This window comes from Rhipicephalus microplus, chromosome 1 (genome assembly GCF_043290135.1).
Source record: "Rhipicephalus microplus isolate Deutch F79 chromosome 1, USDA_Rmic, whole genome shotgun sequence".
Taxonomy (NCBI): domain Eukaryota; kingdom Metazoa; phylum Arthropoda; class Arachnida; order Ixodida; family Ixodidae; genus Rhipicephalus; species Rhipicephalus microplus.
Genome location: NC_134700.1, coordinates 6233722 through 6260829, shown reverse-complemented (window position 1 = coordinate 6260829; position 27108 = coordinate 6233722). Strand labels below are relative to the sequence as shown.

Genomic DNA, 27108 nt, shown 5'->3' with positions numbered 1-27108 from the left:
CAATCCAGTTCTTTGCAAGTGCTCCCAAGACAAATTCATGACAGTCAGCTACTGACAACGTTTATTACTCCTTTTGACCATTACTGCTTTGAGCATCTGCCATTCGGCATAACCTCTTCCCCAGAATACAATGAACTCCCTTTAAAATTAACTCTGTTACGACGAATTTTTGCGACGGACAAGACGGGGACATTTGTTTGTTTTCTCATAGACTCAATGCAGAAAAACCTGCTTAAGACTAACTGTGTAACATGCCTCTTCTGTTAAGACGAACTCTCGCAGCGACCAAAATTGACAAAGATTCTGCGCAACGAACATTCTAGTCTTGAAGTGAGAAAGCAAAATGAAAAAAAAAAAAAGAGAGAGAGAGATCACTTTTGGCACCAAGACTCTAAGCATATCGAAAGCAAATTGTGATGTGGATAGAGGAAGCGAGATAAATGAAAAGGAAAGGTCAACGCATTAAGCTGGTATCTCTTTTACCCCTAGCCTGTTGAAGAAAGGGTCGTGCTACAGTTTTGTTGCTAAACGTAGTAGGAGTTTTCATGAGCATAGTTATTAAATCGGGAAATTGAGTACTTGCTAGATTAGTCTAAATACTCTAGTTGAAAGGATAGTTTTTATCAAGCTGAGCCAAATAAATGCTTTTCCTTGTTTCTTTCCTCCCGATTGCTAGTGTACTTTATTCCGTGTTTTCAAGCAACATATTTAAGTGTACTTGGCTTGTTAACATTTGGCTTTTGGGTGTACTTCTGATCAGTCAAACTCCTGATAAGACGAGCAAATGATCGAGGTCCCTTGGAGTTTATCATAAAGGGAGTCTACTGTACTTTCAAAGGCAAGTGTGTAAAATCCTTGATGGCGTGCCGGGAGTCGTAAACCTAATGATTGATGTACTGGTCTTTGGTGGTTCTTCTCTGAGCATGATGAGCGGCTGTTCCAGATTTTAGACTGCTTAGCAGAAGCCGAGGTAACCTGGAATAAAAAAAACAGTCATTTCAGTGCAAAAAAGTTTTGTTTTTCGGGATTCTGAGTAAGCAAAGATGGCTTAAGGCCAGACTCAGCGAAAGTTGCGATCACTGATATGAATCCGCCGGAAAATATCAGTGCCATGCACAAGTTTCTTGGTCTAGCAAATCGTTGCTCGTGGTTTATCCCAGGCAGATAAGACCGTGCCGTTACGTCAGTTGCTGCAAGGAAACTAGGAGTTGATTTGGGCTGTGCCTCTGCAGATGGCTTTCACAGCGTCAAACATGCTGTCTGTTCTGATAGGTGTATGGTAAAGTTTTATACACATGATCAAAATATTCTTCTTGCATATGTGTCTTCGTACGGTTTGGGGGCAGTTCTGCTTCAGGTACAAACCAACATGTTTGCACAGCGCAAGAAAACAAATAGTTATAGAGAAGTATTTAAAATTGGACGAGTTGGTAACAATTCATTTTTTAAGGTAAACAGCGTGAAAAACGAAGACAGAGAAGTAGGACACAGGACAGCATTTGTCCTGTGTCTTCCTACTTCTCTGTCTTCGTTTTTCACACTGTTTACTTTAAAAAAATGAAGTAGTTACAGGGTAAGTACGCAAGAAAGAAACTTACTATCATGTGTATATATCCAGCGTTTTCACTAATAAAATTTAGTTGTAGTCAGTGCTCTTTCCTGTCCAAGTTTCTTCTTTCGGTAGCTACACTGTAACTGCTCGTTTTCTTGCACTGTGCAAATATTTTAGTTCCAAATCACCAACTAGCCCAAGTATCTGCCTTATCAAGGTACAACTAAACAAAGAAAGACAGCCAGTTGTGTGTGTCTATTTCCAGATCGTAACACCAACAGAAATACGAATTGATAAGGAGACCTTAGGTATCTCTAACATGGGCCGCTGAACGTCTTGAAATTTACGTGTGTGGGCTGCAGACGCTAGAAACAGATAACAAACCGCTAGTTACATTCCTAGGAGAGAACTCAATAGATATTCTACCACTGCACATTCAATAATTCCCAATGAGTCTGATGCAATTCATCTTTGAGGTGGAATATTTTTTTCAAGAAAAAAATTGGAAATCATTCACGCACTTTCTTGAGCACCAGCACGAGAGAAAAAAAACAAGGACTTCCTTTCTGTTGACATCAACTTGTTTGTCTCGGGTGTGTTGTGAGAGTTGGCTGATTCGAATCACTTTCTACTGGTAGCCAAGGAGCAAGCGAAGGACGAGGCCTGCCATGCCTTGTGTCGTTACCTTTGTAATTAGGCCATATTCACATGATCATACATCATTGAGCATGTGTAAAAGAGTGCTCATGCATGGCACTCACCTCGTTGTGCTGCACTTTCTCCTAAAATGTTGAGTCTGGTTCATGAGGGTCATCGGGATATGCAGGGCGAGAGCACAAGAATCTGTTTGGTGGCCGGGCTTGAGCTCTCAGCTTGCTTCTTTAGTTGTCAACTGCCATGTCTGCAATTTCGAGACCAGCCAAGTGAACCAATGATGGTTCAGCGAATTGGGAGCACGGGGTTAAACACAGACACAAAGCAGAGGAGGCACACAGCACGAGCGCTCAACTAACAACTGGTTTATTCTCATGTTTGAAGGACATATAAATACACAAGGGTGCGCATGTCAACAGAAATAAGATGATAGTGTGAGCAGCAAGCGTGCCCTTGTGTACTTATATGTCCTTCAAACGTGAGAATAAACCAGTTGTTAGTTGAGCGTTCGTGCTGTGTGCCTCCTCTTTGCTTTATGTCTGTGTTTACCCCCGCGCTCCCAGTTCGCTGAAACATCATGAATTACCAACTAGCCCACCTTTCCAACCTATTGAACCAATGATCCCAACACAGGCATCTAATCGATTGGCAAAGGGTCGCTCCAGATATCTTCCATTTCAATGGTCGTAACTACTTGCTTTTGATGGACTAGCTGTCTCAGTTTTCAGAGTTGTGTTCACTGACATCTCTGACCAGCAGTAGCATTGTTAGTCGTATGAAATATGTTTTCACTAGGAACTGTATATCGGAAGTGCTTGTGACAGGTAACGGTGCTCAATTTCTCAGCAAGGAATTTAAGGTGTTTGCAAAGGCATATAGATTCAGAAGTGTGAAATGTAGATCTAGATATCTGCAAGCAAGCAGGTAGGTTGAACGAACGGTGAAAACAGTCAAACGGCTACTGCTAAAGTCTCGTGACCCCTATCTGGCTCTGTTAGCTTCACCCTAGGACCACTAAGCGAAATAATGGTGGGGCTGCTCATGGGGCTTCAAACTCTCAACCAAAATAGGTTGATACCAAAGACATGTAACCTGAAAAAGGATGCTATTGTTTGGGACCAGCAAAGACAAATTATAATCTCTGCCAAGCTGCCCGCCACCTTCTTTCATTTGCGTCTGATGACACCGTCTGGGTCAAAGGCTTCAGGCGAAAAGGCGTCATCTGTTGGCGGGCAAGACAGTTCTCGTCGTATGTCGTTGATACAAAAGGCAGCATTCAGAGAAAATGTAACCGAAAAATGCTAGTAAAACAAAAGCCAAGTGGTGTTTCAGACTTGTATGACGAGCCATACGAGTTTTTCCCTTAGCCTGGAAAGCCCAGAAACTGGCTACCAGCCTAACTCTTGCGTCCTTCAGTGTGAGTGCCCAAAAGATCGCAGTAACATTTAGTTAATTGCTGCGCATTCCAGGCAAAGATATCACATGATTGTGATTACATGATTGTGATTACAGGATTATAAAAAAAAAACAGACCATTACAGTATCTCTGAATGTAGTGCAGTATGGTTCTTTTGACTCTGTTCTGGCTGTTGTAACTCGGTTCGGTATTCGTGAGTGTAACGTAAGATGGTTCTTGTTAATATGTTTATATATTTCTGTTGTTGAAAGTTGATCCGCCTTGAGTAGGAGATGTGTCATAATTGTGCTTATGCTGTCTTGTTAATTTCTTGTCATGACAGCCCTGCTGGGACTGTGCATTGTGCATGTGTGTGTGTGTGTGTATATACATATATATATTTATATTTATATATATATAGGCATGGTGGTTGAGTGGCCGCAGTGTTCCATATAGTGGTTTATTTCAACGTTTCGGCCTAGAGTCTGGCCTTCATCAGGATCCTGATGAAGGCCAGACTCTAGGCCGAAACGTCGAAATAAACCCCGTTGTGACCGCTCACGAAGGATCTACTTGACTATATATATATATATATATATCCCATACCTATATATATATATATATATATATATATATATATATATATATATATATATATATATATATATATATATATATATATATAGATGGCGCTGACTGTCACTCCTACTTCTAAATTCACATATAAACCCAAAAAAGTGGATGGAGGGAAGGCCGCTGTGGTAGCTCAGTGGTTAGAGCATCGAACGCGTTATTCGAAGGTCGTAGGTGGTTCGATTCCTGCCCACGGCTGGTTATTTTTCCATGCACTTTTCTTTCTTCTTATTTACATTCCATTGGTTCTAATAACTTCCCCTGTACATTCCTTGGCATTAATGTCTGTGATATATTATTAATATTGTGTTAAAACACGGAAAAACGAGCCCTTAGGTATACACTTTTTTCCCTTATTTCATTGAACGAGGGTCTCGTACTGGCAGACATGGTGTGTTTAGGTTGTATAAAGAGGGACAATTAATCAGCTGCCCGCTCATAATAGGTTCACGTGCTACGTGACGCCAAATATGCGCATAAGAGTGTTTTCACACTCGTCGTTTGGCTTATAAATGGCGCTGACTGTCACTCATACTTCTAAATTCACATATAAACCCAAAAAAAGTGGATGGAGGGAAGGCCGCTGTGGTAGCTCAGTGGTTAGAGCATCGAACGCGTTATTCGAAGGTCGTAGGTTCAATTCCTGCCCACGGCTGGTTATTTTTCCATCCACTTTTCTTTCTTCTTATTTACATTCCATTGGTTCTAATAACTTCCCCTGTACATTCCTTGGCATTAATGTCTGTGATATATCATTAATATTGTGTTAAAACACGAAAAAACGAGCCCTTAGGTATACACTTTTTTCCCTTATTTCATTGAACGAGGGTCTCGTACTGGCAGACATGGTGTGTTTAGGTTGTATAAAGAGGGACAATTAATCAGCTGCCCGCTCATAATATGTTCACGTACTACGTGACGCCAAACATGCGCATAAGAGTGTTTTCACACTCGTCGTTTGGCTTATAGATGGCGCTGACTGTCACTCCTACTTCTAAATTCACATATAAACCCAAAAAAGTGGATGGAGGGAAGGCCGCTGTGGTAGCTCAGTGGTTAGAGCATCGAACGCGTTATTCGAAGGTCGTAGGTTCGATTCCTGCCCACGGCTGGTTATTTTTCCATCCACTTTTCTTTCTTCTTATTTACATTCCATTGGTTCTAATAACTTCCCCTGTACATTCCTTGGCATTAATGTCTGTGATATTTCATTAATATTGTGTTAAAACATAGAAAAACGAGCCCTTAGGTATACACTTCTTTCCCTTATTTCATTGAACGAGGGTCTCGTACTGGCAGACATGGCGTGTTTAGGTTGTATAACGAGGGACAATTAATCAGCTGCCCGCTCATAATAAGTTCACGTGCTACGTGATGCCAAATATGCGCATAAGAGTGTTTTCACACTCGTCGTTTGGCTTATAAATGGCGCTGACTGTCACTCATACTTCTAAATTCACATATAAACCCAAAAAAAGTGGATGGAGGGAAGGCCGCTGTGGTAGCTCAGTGGTTAGAGCATCCAACGCGTTATTCGAAGGTCGTAGACGATTCCGGCCCACGGCTGGTTATTTTTCTATCCACTTTTCTTTCTTCTTATTTACATTCCATTGGTTCTAATAACTTCCCCTGTACATTCCTTGGCATTAATGTCTGTGATATCTCATTAATATTGTGTTAAAACACGGAAAAATGAGCCCTTAGGTATACACTTCTTTCTCTTATATGCATATATATATATATATATTTATATATTACCGAGCGAATAAAGAAGTTCCTCTCAGAAACATGACAGTACTATTTGCTTTTGACGGGTTATGGAGGGTAGTCGGCTCCCTACTTTGCAACCGCAGGCCAAGATACAGTCGAATCTTGATAATTCGAACTCGGAGGGGCTCAAATATTTGTTTGAAATAAAAAAAGTTTGAAATATTGAAGGCATTAAAATGGAGGGCTCTTTATGCAGTGGCATATGTGCATTGAGCTAACACACGAGGGGGAAGTTTAGGAAAACTTACATTTATTCACAGGAGCAGCGGTGGCGTAGTGGTTAGAACATCCGCCTCGCATGCAAAAGGTCCGCCGTTCAAATCCCAGTGCCTCGCAGTTCCCAACCGGATAAGTAAAAATCCGCGTGATGATGGAGCTACATTACGAGGCCTGGGGTGCGGCCTCTCCTGCAACCACCGCCGGGAACGCACTCTTTCACCAGAGAAGGATTGGCCACCCTGGTGCAGTATCTGGCCACTACCTCCCTCATGCATACGTCGAATAACTCACGGTCCTCAGTCCCTAGCAGCTGCGAAGCAACTGATCACGGCGGCGGTCAGATCTGCAACGCAGCAGAGAGTGCTAAGAATCTCTGGATTCGGACAGGCCGCCATTGGAACCTGAACTTGGCAACGTTTAATGCTAGAACCTTATCTAGTGAGGGAAATCTAGCTGTACTATTCGAGGAGCTAGAGGGTGTTAAATGGGATATAATAGGGCTCAGTGAGGTTAGGAGGACAGATGAAGCCTATACGGTGCTACAGATTGGACACGTCCTTTGCTATCGAGGCTTCGCATACAGAAGAGAACTGGGAGTGGGGCTCTTAATTCACAGAAACATAGCTGGCAACATAGTGGAATACTATAGCATTAATGAAAGGGTGGTAGGTATCGTAATTAAACTGAACAAAAGATACAAGATGAAGGTGGTAAAGCCTTACGCGCCTACATCCAGCCATGATGACGCTTCAGTTGAAAGCTTCTATGAAGACGTGGAATCGGCGATGAGTAAGGTAAGAACACATAGCGGAATACTATAGCATTAATAAAAGGGTGGTAGGTATCGTAATTAAACTGAACAAAAGATACAAGATGAAGGTGGTAAAGCCTTACGCGCCTACATCCAGCCATGATGACGCTTCAGTTGAAAGCTTCTATGAAGACGTGGAATCGGCGATGAGTAAGGTAAGAACACAGTATACTATAGTGATGGGCGACATTAATGCAAAGGTAGGGAAGAAGCAGGCTGGAGACAAGGCAGTAGGAGATTATGGCATCGGTACTAGAAATGCCAGAGGAGAGCTACTAGTAGAATTTGCAGAACGCAATAATTTACGGATTTTGAATACCTTCTACTGAAAATGAGAAAACTGCAAGTGGACATGGAGGAGCCCTAATGGCGAAAATAAGAATGAAATAGACTTTATAATGAGTGCACACCCAGGAATCGTGCAGGATGTGAAAGTGGTTGGCAAAGTATGACGATGCAGTGACCATAGAATGGTACGGTCTCGAATTCGCCTAGACTTGAAGAAGGAACGACAGAAACTGATACGCTAGAAGCCAATCAATGAGCTAGCACTGAGAGGGAAAGTACAGGAATTCAGAGTGTCGCTGCAGAACAGGTACTCGGCTCTTAGTGAGGAAACCAACCTTAGCGTAGATACAATGAATGATAATCTGACGAGTATCATTACGGAGTGTGCAGTGGAAGTTGGAGGCAAGGCAGTTAGACAGGACACTGGCAAGCTTTCCCAGGAAACGAAGAACCTAATTAAGAAGCATCAAATGATGAAAGTGTCAAGTACAACAGACAAAATAGAACTGGCAGAGCTTTCGAAGTTGATTAATAGGCGTAAGGTATCCGATGTAAGAAGGTATAATATGGAGAGAAACGAACACGCTCTGAAAAACTGAGGAAGCGTCAAAGCAGTGAAGAGGAAACTTGGGATAGACAAAAATCGAATGTATGCACTAAGGGGCTAAGAAGGCAAAATAACTGCCAATATAGATAGGATAGTTAAAATAGCGGAGGAGTTTTACGGAGATCCGTACAATAGCTGGGACAACCACGACTTTAATACAATAAGAACTAGCAGCAACCCAGATGACACCCCACCAGTAATGATAGAAGAAGTCAGAAAAGCTTTGGAGAGCATGCATAGAGGCAAAGCTGCTGGTGAGGATCAGGTAACATCAGATCTGCTGAAAGATGGAGGAAAGATTGTGTTAGAAAAACTAGCCACCCTGTTTACGAGGTGTCTCCTGATGTGAAGGGTACGAGAGTCTTGGAAGAACGCTAACATCATCTTAATACATAAGAAAGGAGATGACAAGGATTTGAAGAATTACAGGCCGATTAGCTTGCTCCCTGTAGTATACAAGCTATTTACAAAGGTAATTGCTAACCGAGTAAAGAAAACATTAGAATTCAATCAACCAAAGGAACAAGCAGGATTTCGAACAGGCTATTCAACAATTGACCACATTCATGCTATCAATCAGGTAATAGTGAAATGCTCAGAATATAACCAACCACTATACATAGCCTTCATAGATTACGAGAAGGCGTTTGATTCAGTAGAAATATCAGCCGTCATGCAGACACTGCGGAATCAGGGCGTCGATGAAGTATATATAAACATCCTGGAAGAAATCTACAGGGGATCAACTGCTACCATAGTGCTTCATAAAGAAAGCAACAGAATACCCATCAAGAAGGTTGTAAGGCAGGGGGACACAATCTCCCCAATGCTATTTACCGCGGGCTTACAGGAGGTTTTCAGAAGCCTAGAATGGGAACAGTTAGGGATAAGAGTTAACGGAGAGTACCTTAGTAACCCTGCGTTTCACCGATGACATTGCATTGCTGAGTAACTCAGGGGACGAACTGCAACTCATGATTACGGAGTTAGACAAGGAGAGCAGAAAGGGGGGTCTTAAAATGAATCTGCAGAAAACGAAAGTAATGTACAACAACCTCGGAAAGGAGCAGCGCTTCGAGATAGGTAATAGTGCAATTCAAGTTGTAAAAGACTATGTCTACTTAGGGCAGGTAATAACCGTGGAGCCGAACCACGAGAGTGAAGTAACTAGAAGAATAAGAATGGGGTGGAGCACCTTTGGCAAGCACTCTCAAATTATGACAGGTAGATTGCCACTATCCCTCAAGAGGAAGGTATATAACAGTTGTAGCTGGTCGGTACTTAGCTATGGAGCAAAAACCTGGAGACTTACAAAGAGGGTTCAGCTTAAATTGAGGACGACGCAGCAAGCAATGGAAAGAAAAATGGTAGGTGTAACCTTAAGAGACAAGAAGAGAGCAGGGTGGATTAGGGAACAAACGGGGGTTAAGGATATCGTAGCTGAAATCAAGAAGAAGAAATGGACATGGGCCAGGCATGTAGCGCGTAGACAGTACAACTGCTTGTTGTTAAGGGTAACTGACTGGATTCCCAGGAAAGACAAGCGGGTTAGGAGGAGACAGAAGGTTAGGTGGGCAGATGAGATTAAGAAGGTTGCGGGTATAAATTGGCTGCAGCAAGCACAGGACCGGGTTAACTGGCGGAACGTGGAAGAGGCCTTTGTCCTGCAGTGGACGTAGTCAGGCTGATGATTATGATGATGATCATGATGACATTTATTCACAAATCACAGGACATCCATTATTAATTGAAGTAATTGGTGATGCGCGTCTGGACACGTTTGCCTTGCAGCGAGTCAATCAATTTCGCACGTAGCTTGCAAAGCATTTCTACTTCGGCTTCGGCATTCTTCTGGCAAGAGAAGTTGCGTGCGTAAATGTCCAGCGTCGACGCTTTCTAAAGACGACGACAACAACGATTGCTGCGTAGCGGAGCCTCCTGCTCTCCGCTACGCAGCCGCAGCATAGCCAGCACATGACGAGAAAGGAGGAGCGTCTCCAGTTAGAGAGAAGCAGATTGGTATTTGAGAGAAAACCAACACAAGGTTGAAACTTCTTTTTCAGATCCTGCATGCTGGGGTGAAAATAAACAGGGATGATTATTTGAAGCATTCTTACGAAAGGTTTCCAAGAACAACATGCACTACATTCATACAACCAATACATGCTCGAACAGATATCTTCCGATTTTCCTTCTTTCCAGATGCTATTAATATGTGGAATGAACTACCGAACGATATGGTGCAAATAAGAACTTTGAGTGATTTTGAGGTTGCTCTTGATAGGCATTTTGTTGAGAATGTATAGTTTGCAGTGTTCATGTATGTGTTTCCTTAGAAATGTTTCATTGGTCATAGAGATCATGTTGTAAATATATTGAGTGAAAAAGCATGTCACTGTGTTTCTCATATAATTCTGCTATATGTTACAGAGTTCATCTTACGATTTTTCAAATATTTAATTTTGTGCAACTCAATTCTTCACCCTCCCTGTAACGACCCTCAAGTGAGGGTTAACAGTATGACAAATAAATAAGTAAATAAACACGCCACGGCAGCTTTTTTTTTTTTGCTCTCTTCGCGCGCGTCGTTGAAAGGACAAGAATAACTGGCACATGTACGCATGCGCCTACGCGTCAAAAGCGTCTAGTCATGCCTGTGAAAGAAAAGGGCGCGCAACCACTGGCACGCGTCGACCGCGTTGAGACCCGCACGTCCAGTGCCGATGCACAGTGTTGCTTGGTCTTTTGGCTTAAAACTGTCCTAGTTCAGCATAGAACGGCGCGTTTTGAACTGGAGCGGGTTCGTACGATGCCGAAGATACGATAGCGCGTTAAAATATTTATAGTGCTTCACCCGCCACAGTCTTGACTATTTTAGACGTAATTGACATCGCAGGGAGCAGAGTAACTACAGCGGTATGCACCAGAAATCAGCATCGCTGCATGCGCCGCTCCCGCGACAAAAAATTTAAGTCTAGGATACTGTGCGTCTATCATAGGAATGCGCAGGATTCTCCTTAAGGGGGAGGAGGATGATCACCGCAGCGCCCCCTTATATTGTCAATGTATACGGGCTGCCTTAGCGCCCCCCCCCCCCCCTATTATAATAATCTGTGTAGCTGACACTGCGCCCCCCCTTTCTTCGGTGACTAAGGGGCGGTCGCCCCCTAATTATGTTTATAAATCAGGTTTAGAAAAAACCGAGGTGTAGTGATCACCAGGTTGCTATACCTACACTACCAAATTCATTACATTCTGAATATCCTGGTACTTTCAGTACATTTACACTTCATAACTTACAGCTCTCATCAACTTAATAATCACTCCCAAAACGTCATAAAGTGTCAGAGATAGGTCATAAGAATGCAATAAAGCCTTATGTAAAGGGCTTTCAGATGTTGTCTGTGATAGAAATATCCTCTAATGCATCAAACCACACCTGACTCTTGATGATGCAACAGATATTGGTCATAAGATAGGAACTGCGTAGAATGCTTCTGGGCTTTTTTTTTTTTTGCCGGCGAAATACGCTTTGACACAACTAACTGTGCTTGACACTTCATGATGTGACAGATATTGCTTACAATACTGTACTAACTGAATCCTGTATGGAAGACTTCTGGACGTTGTCTGTAGTCAAAATATTCTCTAAAGCGACAAACCGCACCAAGTACTTCATGATGTGACAAATATTGCTCAAAAGGCTGCCACTGAATCCTGTATGAAAGACGTTCTTTGTAGTCAAAATATTTTCTAAAAACACAAATCACACCTAGCATTTTATGAAATCACATATATCGATCATAAGATTGCAACTGAACCCTGCATGGAAGGCTTTTGATTGTCAGTAGTCAAAATATTCTTTAACGCGACAAACACCTGACATTTCGTGATGTCACAGATATCGATCATAAGATTGCAACTGAACCATGTATAGAAGGCTTTTGAATGTTGTCAGTAATCAAAATATTCTCTAAAGCGACAAACCACACCCGAAACTTCTTGATGTCACAAATATCGATCATAAGATTGCAACTGAACCCTGTGCAGAAGGCTTTTGAACGTTGTCTGCAGCCAAAATCTTCTCCAATGCAATAAACCATACTCGACTCTTCATGATGTCACAGATTTAGGTCATAACACTGCGATTGAGCCCTACTTAGAAGCCTTTTGATTATGTGTGTTTTAGAAATATCCTTTAATGCAAGAAAGCACACCTGGCTCCTTATGATGCAACAGATATTGGTCATAAGATAGGAACCAAGCACTGCATAGAATGCTTTTGGGCATAGTTTGTAGTCGAAATACGCTCTAACGCAACTAACTGTGCCTGACACTTCATGTGAGAGATATTGCTCAAAAGACTGCAACTGAATCTTGTATGAAAGACATTGTCTGTAGTCTAAATATTCTCTAGAAACACAAATCGCACACAACACTTCATGAAGTCACAGATATTGGACATAAGATTGCAACTGAACCCTGTGCAGAAGGATTTTGAACGTTGTCTGCAGTCAAAATGCTCTCCAATGCAGTAAACCACACCCGACACTTCATGATGCAACAGATATCAGTCATAAGATTGGAACTGAGCACTGCATGGAATCCTTTCGAATGGTATATTTTTTTATTTTCAAATACTGCAGCCCAATGCAGGAGTTATGTACGTTAATACAAAATGAAAGCATTGAAACAGTAGTATCACAATAAATGTGCTAACGTAAATAAATATCACTACCTTCTAAGTGAAGCCCGGTAAAAAATGAGAGAAATAGAAAAATGAAAGAAATATAACAAGTGCCTACAAAAAGTCAGACACACTGGTATTACGAACCAAACCAAGTAGATCATTCTAGTGTTTGTTAACTTTATTTGAACGTTTTAGAGAGCACTACGAATGGTTTCTAAGCTGGATTGTGTTAGCAGATCAGTGCTGTGTTGAAGGCTTCTGCACTTTGCTGGTAGTTTAAATATTCTTTAACATCTATAAAATACATCTGATACTTCTTAATGAGACAGATATTGGTTTTGAAATTGCAGCCAAGCACTGCGTAGAAGGCTTTCGCAAGTCAATAGCCAAATACCCTATAATGCAATAAAGCACGTCCAAAATGTTTGATGCGACACATATTGGTCATAGGATTGCACCAGAGCGCTGTACAGAAGTTTTGGCAAGTTTTCTAACATAGCTAAACCAAATATTTTAATATTTTGAATATGCTTAAGTGCATGCATAATTAGTCTAAATTTATGCATATACTAAAAAACTGAACAGAAATGAAGCAGCCCTTGGAAACACATACAAAGATTCAATGTTCGACACTATCTAATAATATCTTCAGCTCATTACAGTCTGGAGGAACAGATAAATACATGCACAGCGCTGAATGGTCTCATAAGTCACCTGAGGCACTTTTTTCATTTTTTCTATACAAAGTGCAGTACAATACTAGTGCACCTTTATTCATTCTGTGCACACATGTTATGACCTTCTCTTCCTGCTGTTGTGTGATCGTGCAGCTAGATTGATTTGTGGGGTTTAACGTCTCAAAACCACTATTTGATTATGAGAGACGCCGTAGTAAAGGGCTCCGGAAATTTTGACCACCTGGGGTTCTTTAAGGTGCACCCATATCTGAGTACACGGGCCTACAACATTTCCGCCTCCATCGGAAATGCAGCCACCACAGCCGGGATTTGATCCCGCTACCTGCGGGTCAGCAGCCGAGTACCTTAGCCACTAGACCACCGTGACGGGGCGTCATCGTGCAGCTGATTTCAAATCGGGTGCTTCTCATAAGGTTTTCAGTTATCTGTCCAGCTGTAAACAAAAGGCGTGTTATATTATAGTAAACTGTAAAACAACGGAGAAGGACCATTGTATGCCTATAGCTATGAGTATCAGAATGAAGTAGAAATTGAGAATGTGTGTGTTAGAATGCTTCTAAACAACATATGTGCTACGGAGCGTGGCGGAGAAGCAGAACAAGCGAGAAGTGAAATAGCAGGCAATACCAGCAGCACTTAATCATGCAACTTTTCTTTAGATCACCACAGCAATGCATGTTCGAGTTTCTATCTTGTACATGAATGGAAATGCGACAGCTGACAGCTGAATGTGTCAGCGTTGGTGGTACCCGACACGAAGTCACATCACACTGCTACCAACCAGCGCACGCTTGTTATTAGCTTGGCAACACTCTAAAACGATTTTGATCGAAGCCAACGAATGTTTCAGCGTCGTACAATCCGCGAATGCACTTATATAAATACGTACGTTTTCACATCTCCGAAATGTGTTTGCTATAGCGAGGTTCGCTTTCAGCAATGATGGATACCGATGTTGAAAACAAACGCAGTGCAGATAAAAACTCCGTATGCACTACATGATGATTTGGGCATCGTATATAGTGTCTATGCTGCAACGAAAACTACCGTTGATTTTTTTCAGCCGATGTTCCTCGCATGAGCTGGCTCATACGAACTCGACGGTAGAAGGCAGTGTTTCGGTTCCCCCGGGGGTACGAGGGTTTTGAAGGGCAAAACGCTCCGTTCACCCAATAGCCGCTTAAAACCAACTTGACTTGGCTTGAAGTGGTTGAGCAGATGGCAGCAGAAACGCTTGGCTTAAAGCTTTTTTAGGTGGTTTAGGTAGGGTACAGTGTCTCACCAGCTTTTTAGAAACTATGCTGTGGTGGGTTTATGTTTTATCTCCGTGATGAATGTTGGTTTTGGTCATGAGCTGTGTGCAATAGCGAGAACCATATCTGCCCGTGGGGATGTGATCGCGTTGTGTAAGAGTGATTCACGTGAAAGTCGCTGCCACTTTTCTCAGTTCTTGCGAGGTCGCTGTATTTACGCTGATGGGCGAACGGATTTCACCGTGGTGCTCAGTAGATAACACCAAATCTCTTGAAGTGTTTGCTGCGAAATCTATAAGCAGTGATAATGAGCTGTAGGAGTATGAATTAAAGGTCATGTCTTGTATGATTTGTGAATACCTGTTCGACTCACAATTTTAGTATTGTGGCTTACGTAGTACGTGGACGTGTGGTGCTTGTGTTGCTGAGAGCGGATCGGTATTAGTTGGACTGTCATTTGGGTGAATTACGACCAACACTTTTCATTCTTTAAGGTTCATCTTGCGCAAGTGTGCGAGGCATATACGGCATGCGCAAGGTGGAAGAGACGGGATGTGAGCAGCCGCTCACCCGATGTAACAATTATGCTGTCACCGATGATGACAATCCGTTTTCTTAGCAGTGTCAGTTTAGATAGGTTAGACAAAGGAAAAAAATTTAAACGAAAATTCATTGCTCGGAGCACCATCTAGCTCAAAATGCCGACCCTCAAACGTCTTTTTAGAATTATTCAACATTGCCGGCAAACGTGTTATGCGGCTAAGTGCACGTAGTGTATTGTGGCAAAGCATGTACTATGTAGCACTGTCATTAGGCCTTGTGTGTGTGCGTCGTCTCCCTAGCTGTCTCGTTGATGGTAGACAGCATCGCCACCGACCTCAGCTTTTGTAACGAGCTCATAGTCATTTACCCTCGAAAAATATTTTGTGACAAGCAGTTCGCAAAGCAAGAATAAACCAGTTCGCAAAAATGAACTGCTAGTTTATTGTGAGAAGTGCTAAACACCTATGACAGACTCCAATGGTCGAAAAATTTTATGTGCATCTTGCTAAGAAGCGCAGCCACTATAACAAAGAACACACAACACAAGCGCTTAACTTCAACTAAACGTTTATTTCAAACGTCAGAGTATATAAAGGGGAAGAAAATGAAGCAGCTTGACCTTTGCAAGAAATTGATTTCTGAAACATTTTGCCAGAACTAACAGCAAGCTGGTTTCAACAAACTTATGGCGACCCGAGATGACAATACATGTTCATGCATATTACAGGGGCTGCTTGTTGGCGAGATGGGGTAGTAATTAGGCAAGTGCCTGTCATCAGGTGTGGACACGCATTGCATTCCAAGTCCTAAAGAGGTTGCTATAAAGGGCCAGGCCCAAAAGTTCCTGACAGGATTAGCACACAGCAGTACTTGTTTAAGCCTCCATATAGTAGGGTTACCACTAAGGCTTGCAGCTACCTTAAGGTCACTTTTGAAACACCTTGTAGGTCAATAATTGTTGGGTTTTTAGCAAATTTTGCAAATTGAGGAATTATAAGCAATGAAATTATGAAAATACTTTGTTTGTAATGCATAGACAGTCTTAATGTCAAATGAAGTTTCCAGGAGGGTGAATTTACTTTTGCTGATGCTTCTGGTACCATCATTACAGTCTATATTTACTGGTGTTTTTAATGGTGTAGGTCGTGCCACTGAAAACAATCTAGTTTTTCCTAGGTAAACTTCCCTATTAAAAAATATAACATCAATTAAACTACTTACTTACTTATCAGGCACAACATAGAGGTAATTTGGGGCTCTTTAGTGGATTTTGTTGGAGAGGTCTGTGTACAGAATGTGTATGGTAATCTTTCAGTGCTCAAGCTTTGTTTGTGTAATACTTGAAACCTCTTTGTCGGTGAAAATTTCTACTAGGGCAAACAAGCTCCAGCACCAGGTTTGGCCCTTAAGCAGGTGGTAAAAGTGAGCTCAATCATAAGCCCTTCAGAAGCATCCACCCAGGAATCTATTATCTACGGGCAAAACCTCCAGTGCACCAAAAAGGACATGGAAGAAGGGTGCAGGTCACTTCAGGAGGGCATCTCCTGGCCATCATTGTTATGTAGCCATGAACTTGTACTACCAACGTTTATCAGATTCTACTAACAGATAACAGACTAAGTACAAGTGTTGCTTCTCTATTACAAGACGGCACACATTCACATAGTCCCCTCACCGCAGGCCCTTAGATTTACTTCAAAATATTTCCTTGCACAGTGTCCCTTTCTCGTTCCCACACAGCTGTCCCAAGTGAAAGTATGCAGCTTGTCACAGTCAATCTAGCTGATGCCATGCAGGGACGGCTCCAGCCATCATGATGTGCACTCTCGTCACTGGAGCTATCAGACACTGTAGAATGAAAGCCTGGTGTGTATTCTTAAAACTAGTGACCACTTCTGCTTGCGTGCCCTGTACTGGTTCGTACCTGTCACACACATGCACAAAATTGTGACGACCGTGTACAAGAGGCTTTAGTTCTGGCAAATGCTGCTCTTGCATTCACTTGAAGTGTCCAGCAACACATAATTTTGCCCAACTGTGATTGCTTTTACTTATCATCTTCATAGTTTTCCAGGTTGGTGACAGTACAGAAATAAACTTTTTTTTGGGGAGCACCACATTCTTAAGTTCACAAGACTCCACTGAAGCACTTGAAACATATGCAAACAGTGATATGCTAAACTTCAGCACTTTTTGTCCTAACAAAGGTAAACTGATTGTCATCTTCAGCCTGCCATCACGCACGAGCATTAGCATATGCTCTGTTGTCATCTTGTGTCGATGATGCCGCATACATTCCAATAGTTTAACAAAGCTTATAACTTGGCAAGATGGTACAACTTCAGGGGGGGAATGAAGTGCAGAAGTAAGATTCACATAACGCAAAAAACACAGGACATGTTTAACTTCCGTTTGTCTTTATTTGTGGCTTTGCCAGCAGGTATGTAACTAAATAGACACATGCACATTATGGAAAAACTCAGTTTAAAGTTTTACACATAGACATCTTACTCAAGTCATGAAATCGAGCTCAATTCAATCACTATAATTCTGTCTGGGGCCGGTCAAAATCAGACGCATATGCTACAGTAAACAATTAAGCAAATACTAATACAATTACTTTCTTTAAGTTTTAACTGATTACAAGCAGCAATTAGAGCCACAGCAATATAAATGAGCAACTACAGAAATGTAATCAAGTACTTTTGCCTTACTTTCATTTAAAAGATTTTATCATATACTATCATGCATTATTGTGCACAGTCAAGAATGCCCACTTTTCAATTATCTGCACTATAGTATTAAACCATGTTCACATGGGATTTTTATTGTAACCAGTCCTACTCCTGGGTGATTTCAATCGTCCAAACAAAACATTAAACGATCACCCTTCTTTGCTAACTCTTTTCAGTCATAAGCTAGTGCTGAGTTTTTATTTTTGTCACAGCTAGTAATACAACCGGCACATGCATCAATGTAGGTATTGTTGTATGTAGGTATATTGTTGTGTGTAGGTATTATTGTATGTAGGTATCAATGAAGGTATTGTTAAAACATGGCACAGAAGCTTTTAGTAGGAAACATGTAAAGCCAATATGAAAAAAATTATATGCACAATAAAAGTTATAGCACTGCAAATATTCCGAAGATGTGCAAATATATTGAATCATTGAACATACCCAATTACATGGTTCTACAATGAAAATTAAAGGAAGCTTCGACTGCAATACCAACAACTGTGTCTATGTGCTGGAATTCTCAGCTTGCAAATTTCAATATACAGGTCAAACTGAAACGACATTTAGATTAGGTTTCAATTACCACAAGGCATGTATGACCATATATCCTTTCTGGTGCAACCAAGTGGACTTGGACTTGGTTGCACCAGAAAGGACAGGATGCTAATCCCTCTATTGTTCGTTATCCAGGTCGCTTTGTGCTCTACGGGGCATATCGCTGTGGCCGGTGATCCAGCCAGTTTGCAAGTCATCACAACACCTGCGCCGGACCAATGCGCCATGGACGCAACGAAACTGCTACCACCCGACATCAACGAAAGCATACTGCGCAGACAGTGGCGGACTGACACAGTGACGTCAACAGAAGTCCCTCATCTCGACTGTATAAATACCGGGCGCAACGATGGATCTTTCAGTGGACTTGGTTGCACCAGAAAGGACAGGATGCTAATCCCTCTACTGTTCATTATCCAGGTTAGTGTGCAATACACTAATACACTTCTTCCATTCGAGATGACTCCCTGGCCTTGATGGTGCTGCCAAGTCCACATTTTCTTCTTGAAACTGTCAAAGATTGTGCTGATGTTATCAAGTTGCTGTTACTAACCGCTGGCGATATAGAAACCAATCCGGGGCCAACATCAGACTCAGAGTCTGAATCCAGTTCGACTAACGACCTACTGAAAAAAATTTTGAAACAGCAAAGGGAAACTACCAAATCTTTGAAAGAATTGACTTCCGACCTAAAAAGAGTCGAATCTGCGGTGACCAACGTTCAAGAAAGGGTTACGTCTATTGAAAAGGAAATATGTCGCCTGCAAACGCTTGAACAAAAGTTGACGGTATGTGAGGAAGCCTGTAGCAGCTCAAACATCCAACTTCTTGAACTATTGGCTAAAGTAGACGACCTAGAAAATAGGAGCAGACGCAACAATCTCGTAATATACGGTATTAATGAAGAAGTAGACGAAGATTGGAAGTCACTGGAGGCCATAGTTAAGCAAGAAGTATTCCAAAAAGTATTAGGCATAGAAGTAAAGTCATTACAAAGAATTCGTAGAGTGGGAAAATATCACAAAGAACGCCACCGTCCGATTGTCCTTCGACTTTATGACTTTGCAGAAAAAACCAGAATTTTGTCCTGCTGCAGCAAACTGAAAGGAACGAAAATAGCAATTTAGGAGGATTTTTCAAAAATAGTGCGTGATACACGACAGAAACCTTGGCATTTTGCAGCACAGGAAAGGGCCGAAGGCTTAAAAGTGTCGCTAATTTATGACAAGTTAAAAGTGGACGGAAAACTGTTCGTCTGGGATTCGCAACACAATCGAAGGGTTAGATTGACAAAATCAGTTACGCCTGCGCAAAGGCAGCCGGAAATTCAAACGAAGAAATGACGGGAGCGTTCTAAAACCCTTCGAATTGTATCACTTAACGCACGCAGCGTTTTAAACAAACTAACTCTTTTGGAAAGCCTAGTACTAAACCACAATCCACATATTTTAGTTATTACAGAAAGCTGGTTGCACGAAGGCGTGCTTGATTCTGAGGTTGTCTCCTCCTCATACAAATTAATCCGCAAAGACAGAACAACAAGAGGTGGCGGAGTAGCGATAGCTATAAAAAAGAATGTGAAGTTTTCCCGTTTAGAGGATATTAGCAACCATGAAAGTGTGTGGTGCCGGATCAATTTCTATGGAAAAAGCATATTCTTGGGCGCAGTGTATCGTCCACCAAACTCTTCCCCTGAATATTTAGAGATTATGCACGACTATATTGCACAACACACAAATTCACGTTCGAAGATAATTTTATGCGGAGATTTTAATTTGCCAGGAATTAACTGGCCTGAATTGGGCCATGATCACCGAGAGGTAGCAAGTGCGGAATCATTGTTGCTAACAGCGTTTAGTTTCTCATTGTCACAACTAGTATCTAGTGCTACGCGTATTGTAGGTTCTTGTTCATCTGTGCTTGATCTCATGTTTGTAAGTAATTCCCTTGAAAACTGTTGTATAAGTGTTGAAGATGGGATTTCCGACCACAAGATTGTTTCTCTTTCGTGTCCTTTAACACTAGTTCAAAAAACAAAGGAATCCAGAGCTACTTATTTCAGGGACTATGCACGTGCAGATCACGCTGCTATCTTCGCCCATTTCGAATCGTCGTTTCCTGTTTTCGATAAAATTAGCAACGTGGACGAACTGTGGACATGCTTTAAAGATATCGTGGGCGATTGTGAAGCTCGTCACGTGCCTTTAAAAGAAATCGCGTTGACCGGGATTATCCGTGGCTGACGCGGGAGATCATACATTTAAAAAGGAAGATTAAAAGGCGACGCAAGGCCGGAAAATCTGATCAACTACAAGGCCTTATCGCTACACTGAACAACAAAATTCGCAGCGCTAAGTCTCGATTACATTCTGACACGCTTCCATCATTCATGCAGTCTGAGCCAAAAAAGTTTTGGCGCTACTTGTCTAAGCAGCATTCTGATATTACCCAGCTCACATCGTGCAACAAAATTATCACGCAACCAGACCAGATAGCCGATGAATTAAATGCCTTCTTTCACTCAGTTTTCGCGCATGGGTTCTCTGGAGCATCTTTACCATCATATCTTTTAATTAGCCCTATGCCAGAATTGCAGATTAATGAAGAAGGTGTTCAGTGCCTACTCCGCAATCTTGACACTAAGAAGTCTCCAGGCCCAGACAATATTTCGAACACCTTTCTTAATAAATATGCTGACTGGATAAGCCGATATCTACGTAAAATCTACACCACTTCAATAGTTACGCAGACAATCCCTAATGACTGGCGCAAGGCAAAGATTATTCCAATACATAAATCCGGTTCTAAACTACAATCCAGTAACTACCGCCCGGTCTCATTAACCAGCACGTGTTGCAAGATATTAGAGCATATAACTTTTAAAGCCATTATAACACATTTAGAAACTAACAACCTACTCTACTATAGGCAACATGGATTTCGATCTGGCTTATCGACAGTCACACAGCTAGCCGAGATTACCAACGGCATTGCGAATGCACTGAATGAAAGAGGACAAATAAATGCCGTTTTTTTAGATTTTGCAAAAGCATTTGACGCCGTTCGCCACCCTGATCTAGTAACTAAAATGCATGCAATTGGTATTGAAGATAATATTATTACATGGATAACATCATATCTACACAACCGCAAGCAGTTTGTCGCTGTGAACAACCACATAACCACACGTCAAACAGCCTGAACGTCCTTTCGGGCGTACCACAAGGATCAGTCTTAGCACCAATTTTGTTTCTTATCTACATCAACGACATTTCTATGGTCATTGACTCGCCCGTTCAAATAAGGCTTTTCGCAGATGACTGCGTTGTGTACACAAGGGTAAATCGAACTGAGGACCAGATTAACCTTAATCACTCATTAACAAAAATTCAAGCCTGGTGTTCCCAGTGGGGAATGACATTGAACGCGCGGAAAACCGTAGCCATAACTTTCACGAATAAGAAAAAAACCACTCAAATTTGCTTATACAATAGACAAATTAGAAATTACTAAAAGCGATCAAGTTAAATATTTGGGAGTTACATTAACATCCAACCTTAATTGGGATCCACATATAACTGCTATTTGTTCGAAAGCGCAAGGTAAATTGGGCTTCCTAAAGAGAAAACTCCGTAACACTCCCCCTGCAGTAAAGCTAACCGCCTATAAGACCCTGATTAGACCAGCACTAGAATACGCCGATATAATTTGGAGTCCACATCATAAATTTCTCATTAGTAAAATTGAGCGAGTGCAAAACTTAGCAGTTCGATTTGTGTTTTCCGATTACTCCAGGTATACCAGAGTTACTAATCTGCGTAAAAGAGCCGAACTTCATTGCCTTTCCGAACGGAGAATACATTCTAAACTTAAATTCTTGTATCTTCTTTATCATGGGAAATATACAATATCCAGATCAGACTATCTTCTTGAACCTTTCAGGCATGCCACGAGAACTAACCACAATAAGACAATACGACTGCCCACAAGTCACAACAACATTCACAAAAACTCTGTTTTTCCGTCATCAATTGCATATTGAAATCAACTTCCAGTAATAGCTGTGAACTGTGACACCGTAGAATCTTTTATTGAAAAGATTAAAACTATAAGTTTTGAACAATAGACGCAAATCTACGAATAGGGATTTATTGTGAGCAGTTTCTTTCCCTTTGACTGGTTTGTCCTTTTAGCATGATTCTGAACGTTGCATTATGACACTGTTGTTTTGGCTACTTGGAATTCAATAGTTTTTTTTTCTTTTCTTGGATTGTGTCGGTGCCTTTCTGTACGTGACATCGTTGTTTGTATATCCTATGTACCACTCCTGCTTGGACCGAGAAGGTCTGCAGTATACTTAAATAAAAAAATGAAAAAAAAAATCCTAACCTGCACCTTTCAACGGTGTCATTTGCTTGATCAACTAACAACAACGATATTGGAATCTGGTTTTTGATCCCAACATGAAAGAAAGGTGTGTGAATTCTCCTTATATATAAATTCAGGGACGCATGTCATCTGGTATTAATGAAAGTGTTGAAAGCTAACATTCCTGACCATGTAATAGATGAGCCATTCTTTCATATATCTACTTATTAATCTCGTTTTTTATGCTTGTTATAGATCTGTTTTTACTGGCTTTTGTAACGCACTTTGCTGAGTTAATTTTTACCATTGTCTCTGCTTTTATAGTTTATATTTTACCTTTTAATTTCTAGTTCGTTTACCCTTGTTACCATCAGCACACCTAATTTTTTATTTACATTCACTACCTGTTTTCACTGTTGTTGCATTTTTTATTGACTTCCTTCCATATGTAAGCTCTTGTTTCCATAAATAAGCCTTTTTCTGTGCATAGCCCACACTTTGCAATTGAAAACTGCGTCTTGCTCACCATTTTTCTATGCAGTCACAACTATATCGAACAAATACTTATGTTTATTTCTAGTTGCATGATATGTCGACTCTCATTAATTCAAACTCAAAGGGACCTCTGAATTTTATTTTAAATATCAATGAGTTTATCAATGAGTTTGAATTATCAAAAGTTCTCAGATAGATGATCCTGGGTGAGGTGACACCGCACATTATGATTGGGCTTTGATTTCATCACATTTAAATTTTTTTCAAGTATTTTTAAACCTTAACTGTACACAATGAACAGAAAGTAGAGGCGTAAGCTCCACAAGTTTATTGGTAATTTACTACTGATCACATCTTTTAAAGAAATCATTAATTGCTGACTGATTATTTGCTATAGGTATGTGCTCTCAGTACAAAGCTCTCTATACCATTCGAAAAGCATTACGGTTTACCACGCGTGTGCTTTGTTTCAAATGTTTGTTTACTGGCATATTCTTTTTTCTTGAAGGCATGAGGTGCCTACTCTTCATTTTAGACTGTTAAGATTATATAGGCACACAAATTTTTAAATAGTAGTGCATGTGCATTGGAAAGCAGTAGATTATTTTGGTATGGCACTGCAAAAAGTATGAAATAACCGAATGATGGATTTTGAATTAAGAGGCTTTTAAATACATCGAAAAAATAGAGGGCCAACTATAAGATTGAATTTGTTTGAATAAACCAAAAGTATGAATTATCGGAGTTTGAATTATCGAGAGTCTACTGCATAGCAGTAGAGTTTGTGCAGCAATTCAATTTTTCATGCATAGCATAGATATGACGATGATAGTTAAGCATGTGTGGGCAATATTTCTAGTGGGCACTACACTGCTAGATGGTTTACAGCTTGTTAAAACGTCCACACCATCAGAAACACACCTGTTCATCTCGCTGTCCAGGGTGCGTCGAGCAATTTGTCGTATGAGGGTCAGTAGCTCTTGTGGCGTTTTTCGAGGTTCAACAGCAAACTTTGGTCCAAGTCCCAAGACATCATGCTCTTTCCCAGGAAGTTCAACATCACCAACGATGTGTACCCGGTTCTTCGGCAAGACTGGCTTCTTTGAAGAGACAGCTCGTAGGCTAAGGAGTGTGTGTTGTCGCGAGATCCTCTATCTGCAGCTACAACGTTCAGAAAGGCTCTCTACTGCTAAGAAGAAATGGCGTGAGTTCTTTGCCTTGGCTGACAGCACGACGGAATTTATGTGGCAACACACACTCCTTAGATGTTGTATCTTTCTTAAAAGCCCAGTCTTTAGCCCTTTTACCATCGGACAAAGAAGGTGGCTTTGCTGTTTTGCCTTCCCTTTTGTTTAAGGACAAAGCCACCATGGCTATAAACTCTGTTTTTAAACCCAGTCACTCTTCTATAGAAAAAGCTAAGTTGAAAGCGAAAAGGCTTTGCAGCTCTCTTGGCCTAGATAAAGTTGCTAAATCTATTGACAAATCAAAGAAGCTAAGTCTTGACATCTTTTTTACCGCTAAGACGCACAAGATTGACTGCCCACTACGGGTTATAGTTACTGAGAACAGGACTTGGCAAAAACAGGTCGCCTTGTTTTTACAAGAACAGCTTAACTTTTTAACTATTGACGATCCTTTCCTGGTAAAAGACTCTGAAGCGGTTAATAAGTTTTTAAGGTCTAATGACAAAGGACTGAAGGCTTTCTCAATAGACGTGAAAGATCTATATTATTCACTTCCACATAACGCACTGCTCCAGTGCTTAGAAGAATGCATTGATTCGTTTGGGTCGATAAACTTCCAGAATGCGTCAGGTATGTCAGTTCATGGTTTTCTGGAATTGCTTTCGTTTTATTTAAAGTCAATGGTTGCATCTTGGAATGAGCAACATTTAATTAAAAAAAGCGGCGTTCGCATAGGTTCCTGTTTGGCACCAGTCCTGAGTGACATCTTTCTCGCGCATAAGGATCGCCACATTCAAAAAGATCTCGACTTGTCTCTCGTTGTGAAGGTCTGTAGGTTTGTTGATGATTTCATTGTATTTATTGATTGTTTGGATACTGTTTTTGAAGTTGTTGTCCTTAGTCTTCTAGATTTGTTTAAGAAGCACTTGTATCCTCTTGAACTTACGCATGAGTTATTGTATGAAAATTCGATTAGGTTCTTAGACCTAACACTCTGTCTTAGAAGTAATCATTTGTGCTGGCTGTTTTCACCGAGAAGTGGTAAACCCCTTTTACCTTTCCACTCAGCTCATTCAAAATTGGTGAAAAGGGGTATCATTAAAGGTTGCCTGGTAAGCGCTCTCAAGAGGTCATGCCCGCACTCGATGCAATGCAGTTTCAAAGCACAGGTAGAGCGCCTCTTAAGCGCTGGTTACTCGAGCGCCCTAATTTCTGCTGTTGCGGAAAAACTTTTGAAGCACATTAAAAATCAAGGAGGGCGATCTCAGCCTCAAAGCGCGTCTGTTCCTATGAAATGTGTTGCAGTTCCTTATCTGCATAACGTGTCGCATCGGCTGAAAAAAAAAACGGTAAACGCGCTGGTGTCACTGTTATTTTTTCCGCCCTAGAAAAGCTTGCAAAGCTTTGTAAGCTGGTGAATAATCCAGCTGCTATTAAAGGAAGATGCACTGTGAAACACAGAACGCGCTTTGTACCTTGTGTTATTGGTGTCGTATATCTCATTCCGCTTTCGTGCGGAATGGTATACATAGGGCAAACCGGAAGGTGCCTTAATGACCGTTTAAGAGAGCACAATAACAATGTACACAACGTAGTTCAAGGACACCTCGGAATCGACTGCCGAGACTGCGGCTGCGTGCCTGTTTTTGAGCGTTGCGAGGTATTAAGCAAGCACAACTCGCAGGCCACGCGTGAGATAATTGAAGCTTATCAAATAAACAAGTTTGACGGTAAATGTGTAAGTTGCCCATCAGTTGTGTTGTTGCAAAAGGAGATTGCGTATTTCGATCTTTTTTAAGTTACATATGTATTTGTTTTTCAGCCCATTCAACAAGAGACAAGAGTTTTGCTGACATTGTATCGCAGTGGTTGTTCCTACACCCTACTACGCATGCCCAATTTTCTCATTTTTTGCCTATATATGTACACCACTCCGATATTAAATCTTTGTTGAAAGTCAGCGCTCTTTTCTGTCCTTGTTTTTTTGCTTCCGTAGTTACGAAGTAACTACTTCTAAGTTGCGCTGTTCCTGCATTCAGTTATGTCCTACCAACTTGCCCAAGCTTCCATGCTTCATAACTTCTATTACACTTCCGATTACCTCCTCCAGGCCGGACGTGAGACCGTCTCATGCCTCATCTACCTTCGTCTTATACATTTGCCAATTAACTTTTCCGTAAACAAAAGAAGAGGAATTTACGAAACCTATGAGCTTCAAATACGTTGGAATATGATCACTTCCGTGAGTCTCAATATCGGTGAACCATCACACTTTTTGAGTGAGTTGCCGTGACATCAGCGCCAAATCCAAACAACTGCTGTAACTAAAACTACGTATATACGTTGGACTGCCATCATTCATAATGTGAAGTTCGTGGCGTGAGGCGAGGTGAGCAAGTTTCCGGCTCCTGGAATCAATTTTGGTGCTACCCCAAAGAAAGTGATGAGCATTGAAATAGTGATAATCCAGGGACCAGCTGTAGCTGTCAAGATGTCATGCAGTCTTTCACCGTAGAACTGAACAGATAGAGAAGTGTAAGCTCTAATAAGCATCAAGGCTACCTTCTGTTTTGTAACACGGAGGCACACATACTGATTTCTGTTGTGGGGTTGCACCAACTGCATAATGTAGGTTAGAAATGAGTGAATAT

The 27108-nt window shown here is 41.3% G+C and overlaps 1 protein-coding gene across 6 annotated transcripts in view; it reads left to right on the top strand.

Annotated features, from left to right (window-relative positions):
* The window catches only part of LOC142767442 (sorting nexin-4-like), a 284030-nt gene that overhangs the window by 82549 nt on the left and 174373 nt on the right, over positions 1 to 27108 (top strand). For 5 of the 6 annotated variants that reach the window (XM_075869125.1, XM_075869115.1, XM_075869111.1 and 2 more), the window contains one exon: positions 18543 to 18827. The exons of the other annotated variant lie outside the window; for it this stretch is intronic. In XM_075869125.1, coding sequence (XP_075725240.1) covers positions 18543 to 18827 — 285 coding nt within the window. The remainder of the gene's footprint in view (positions 1 to 18542; positions 18828 to 27108) is intronic. 6 annotated transcript variants of the gene reach the window in all.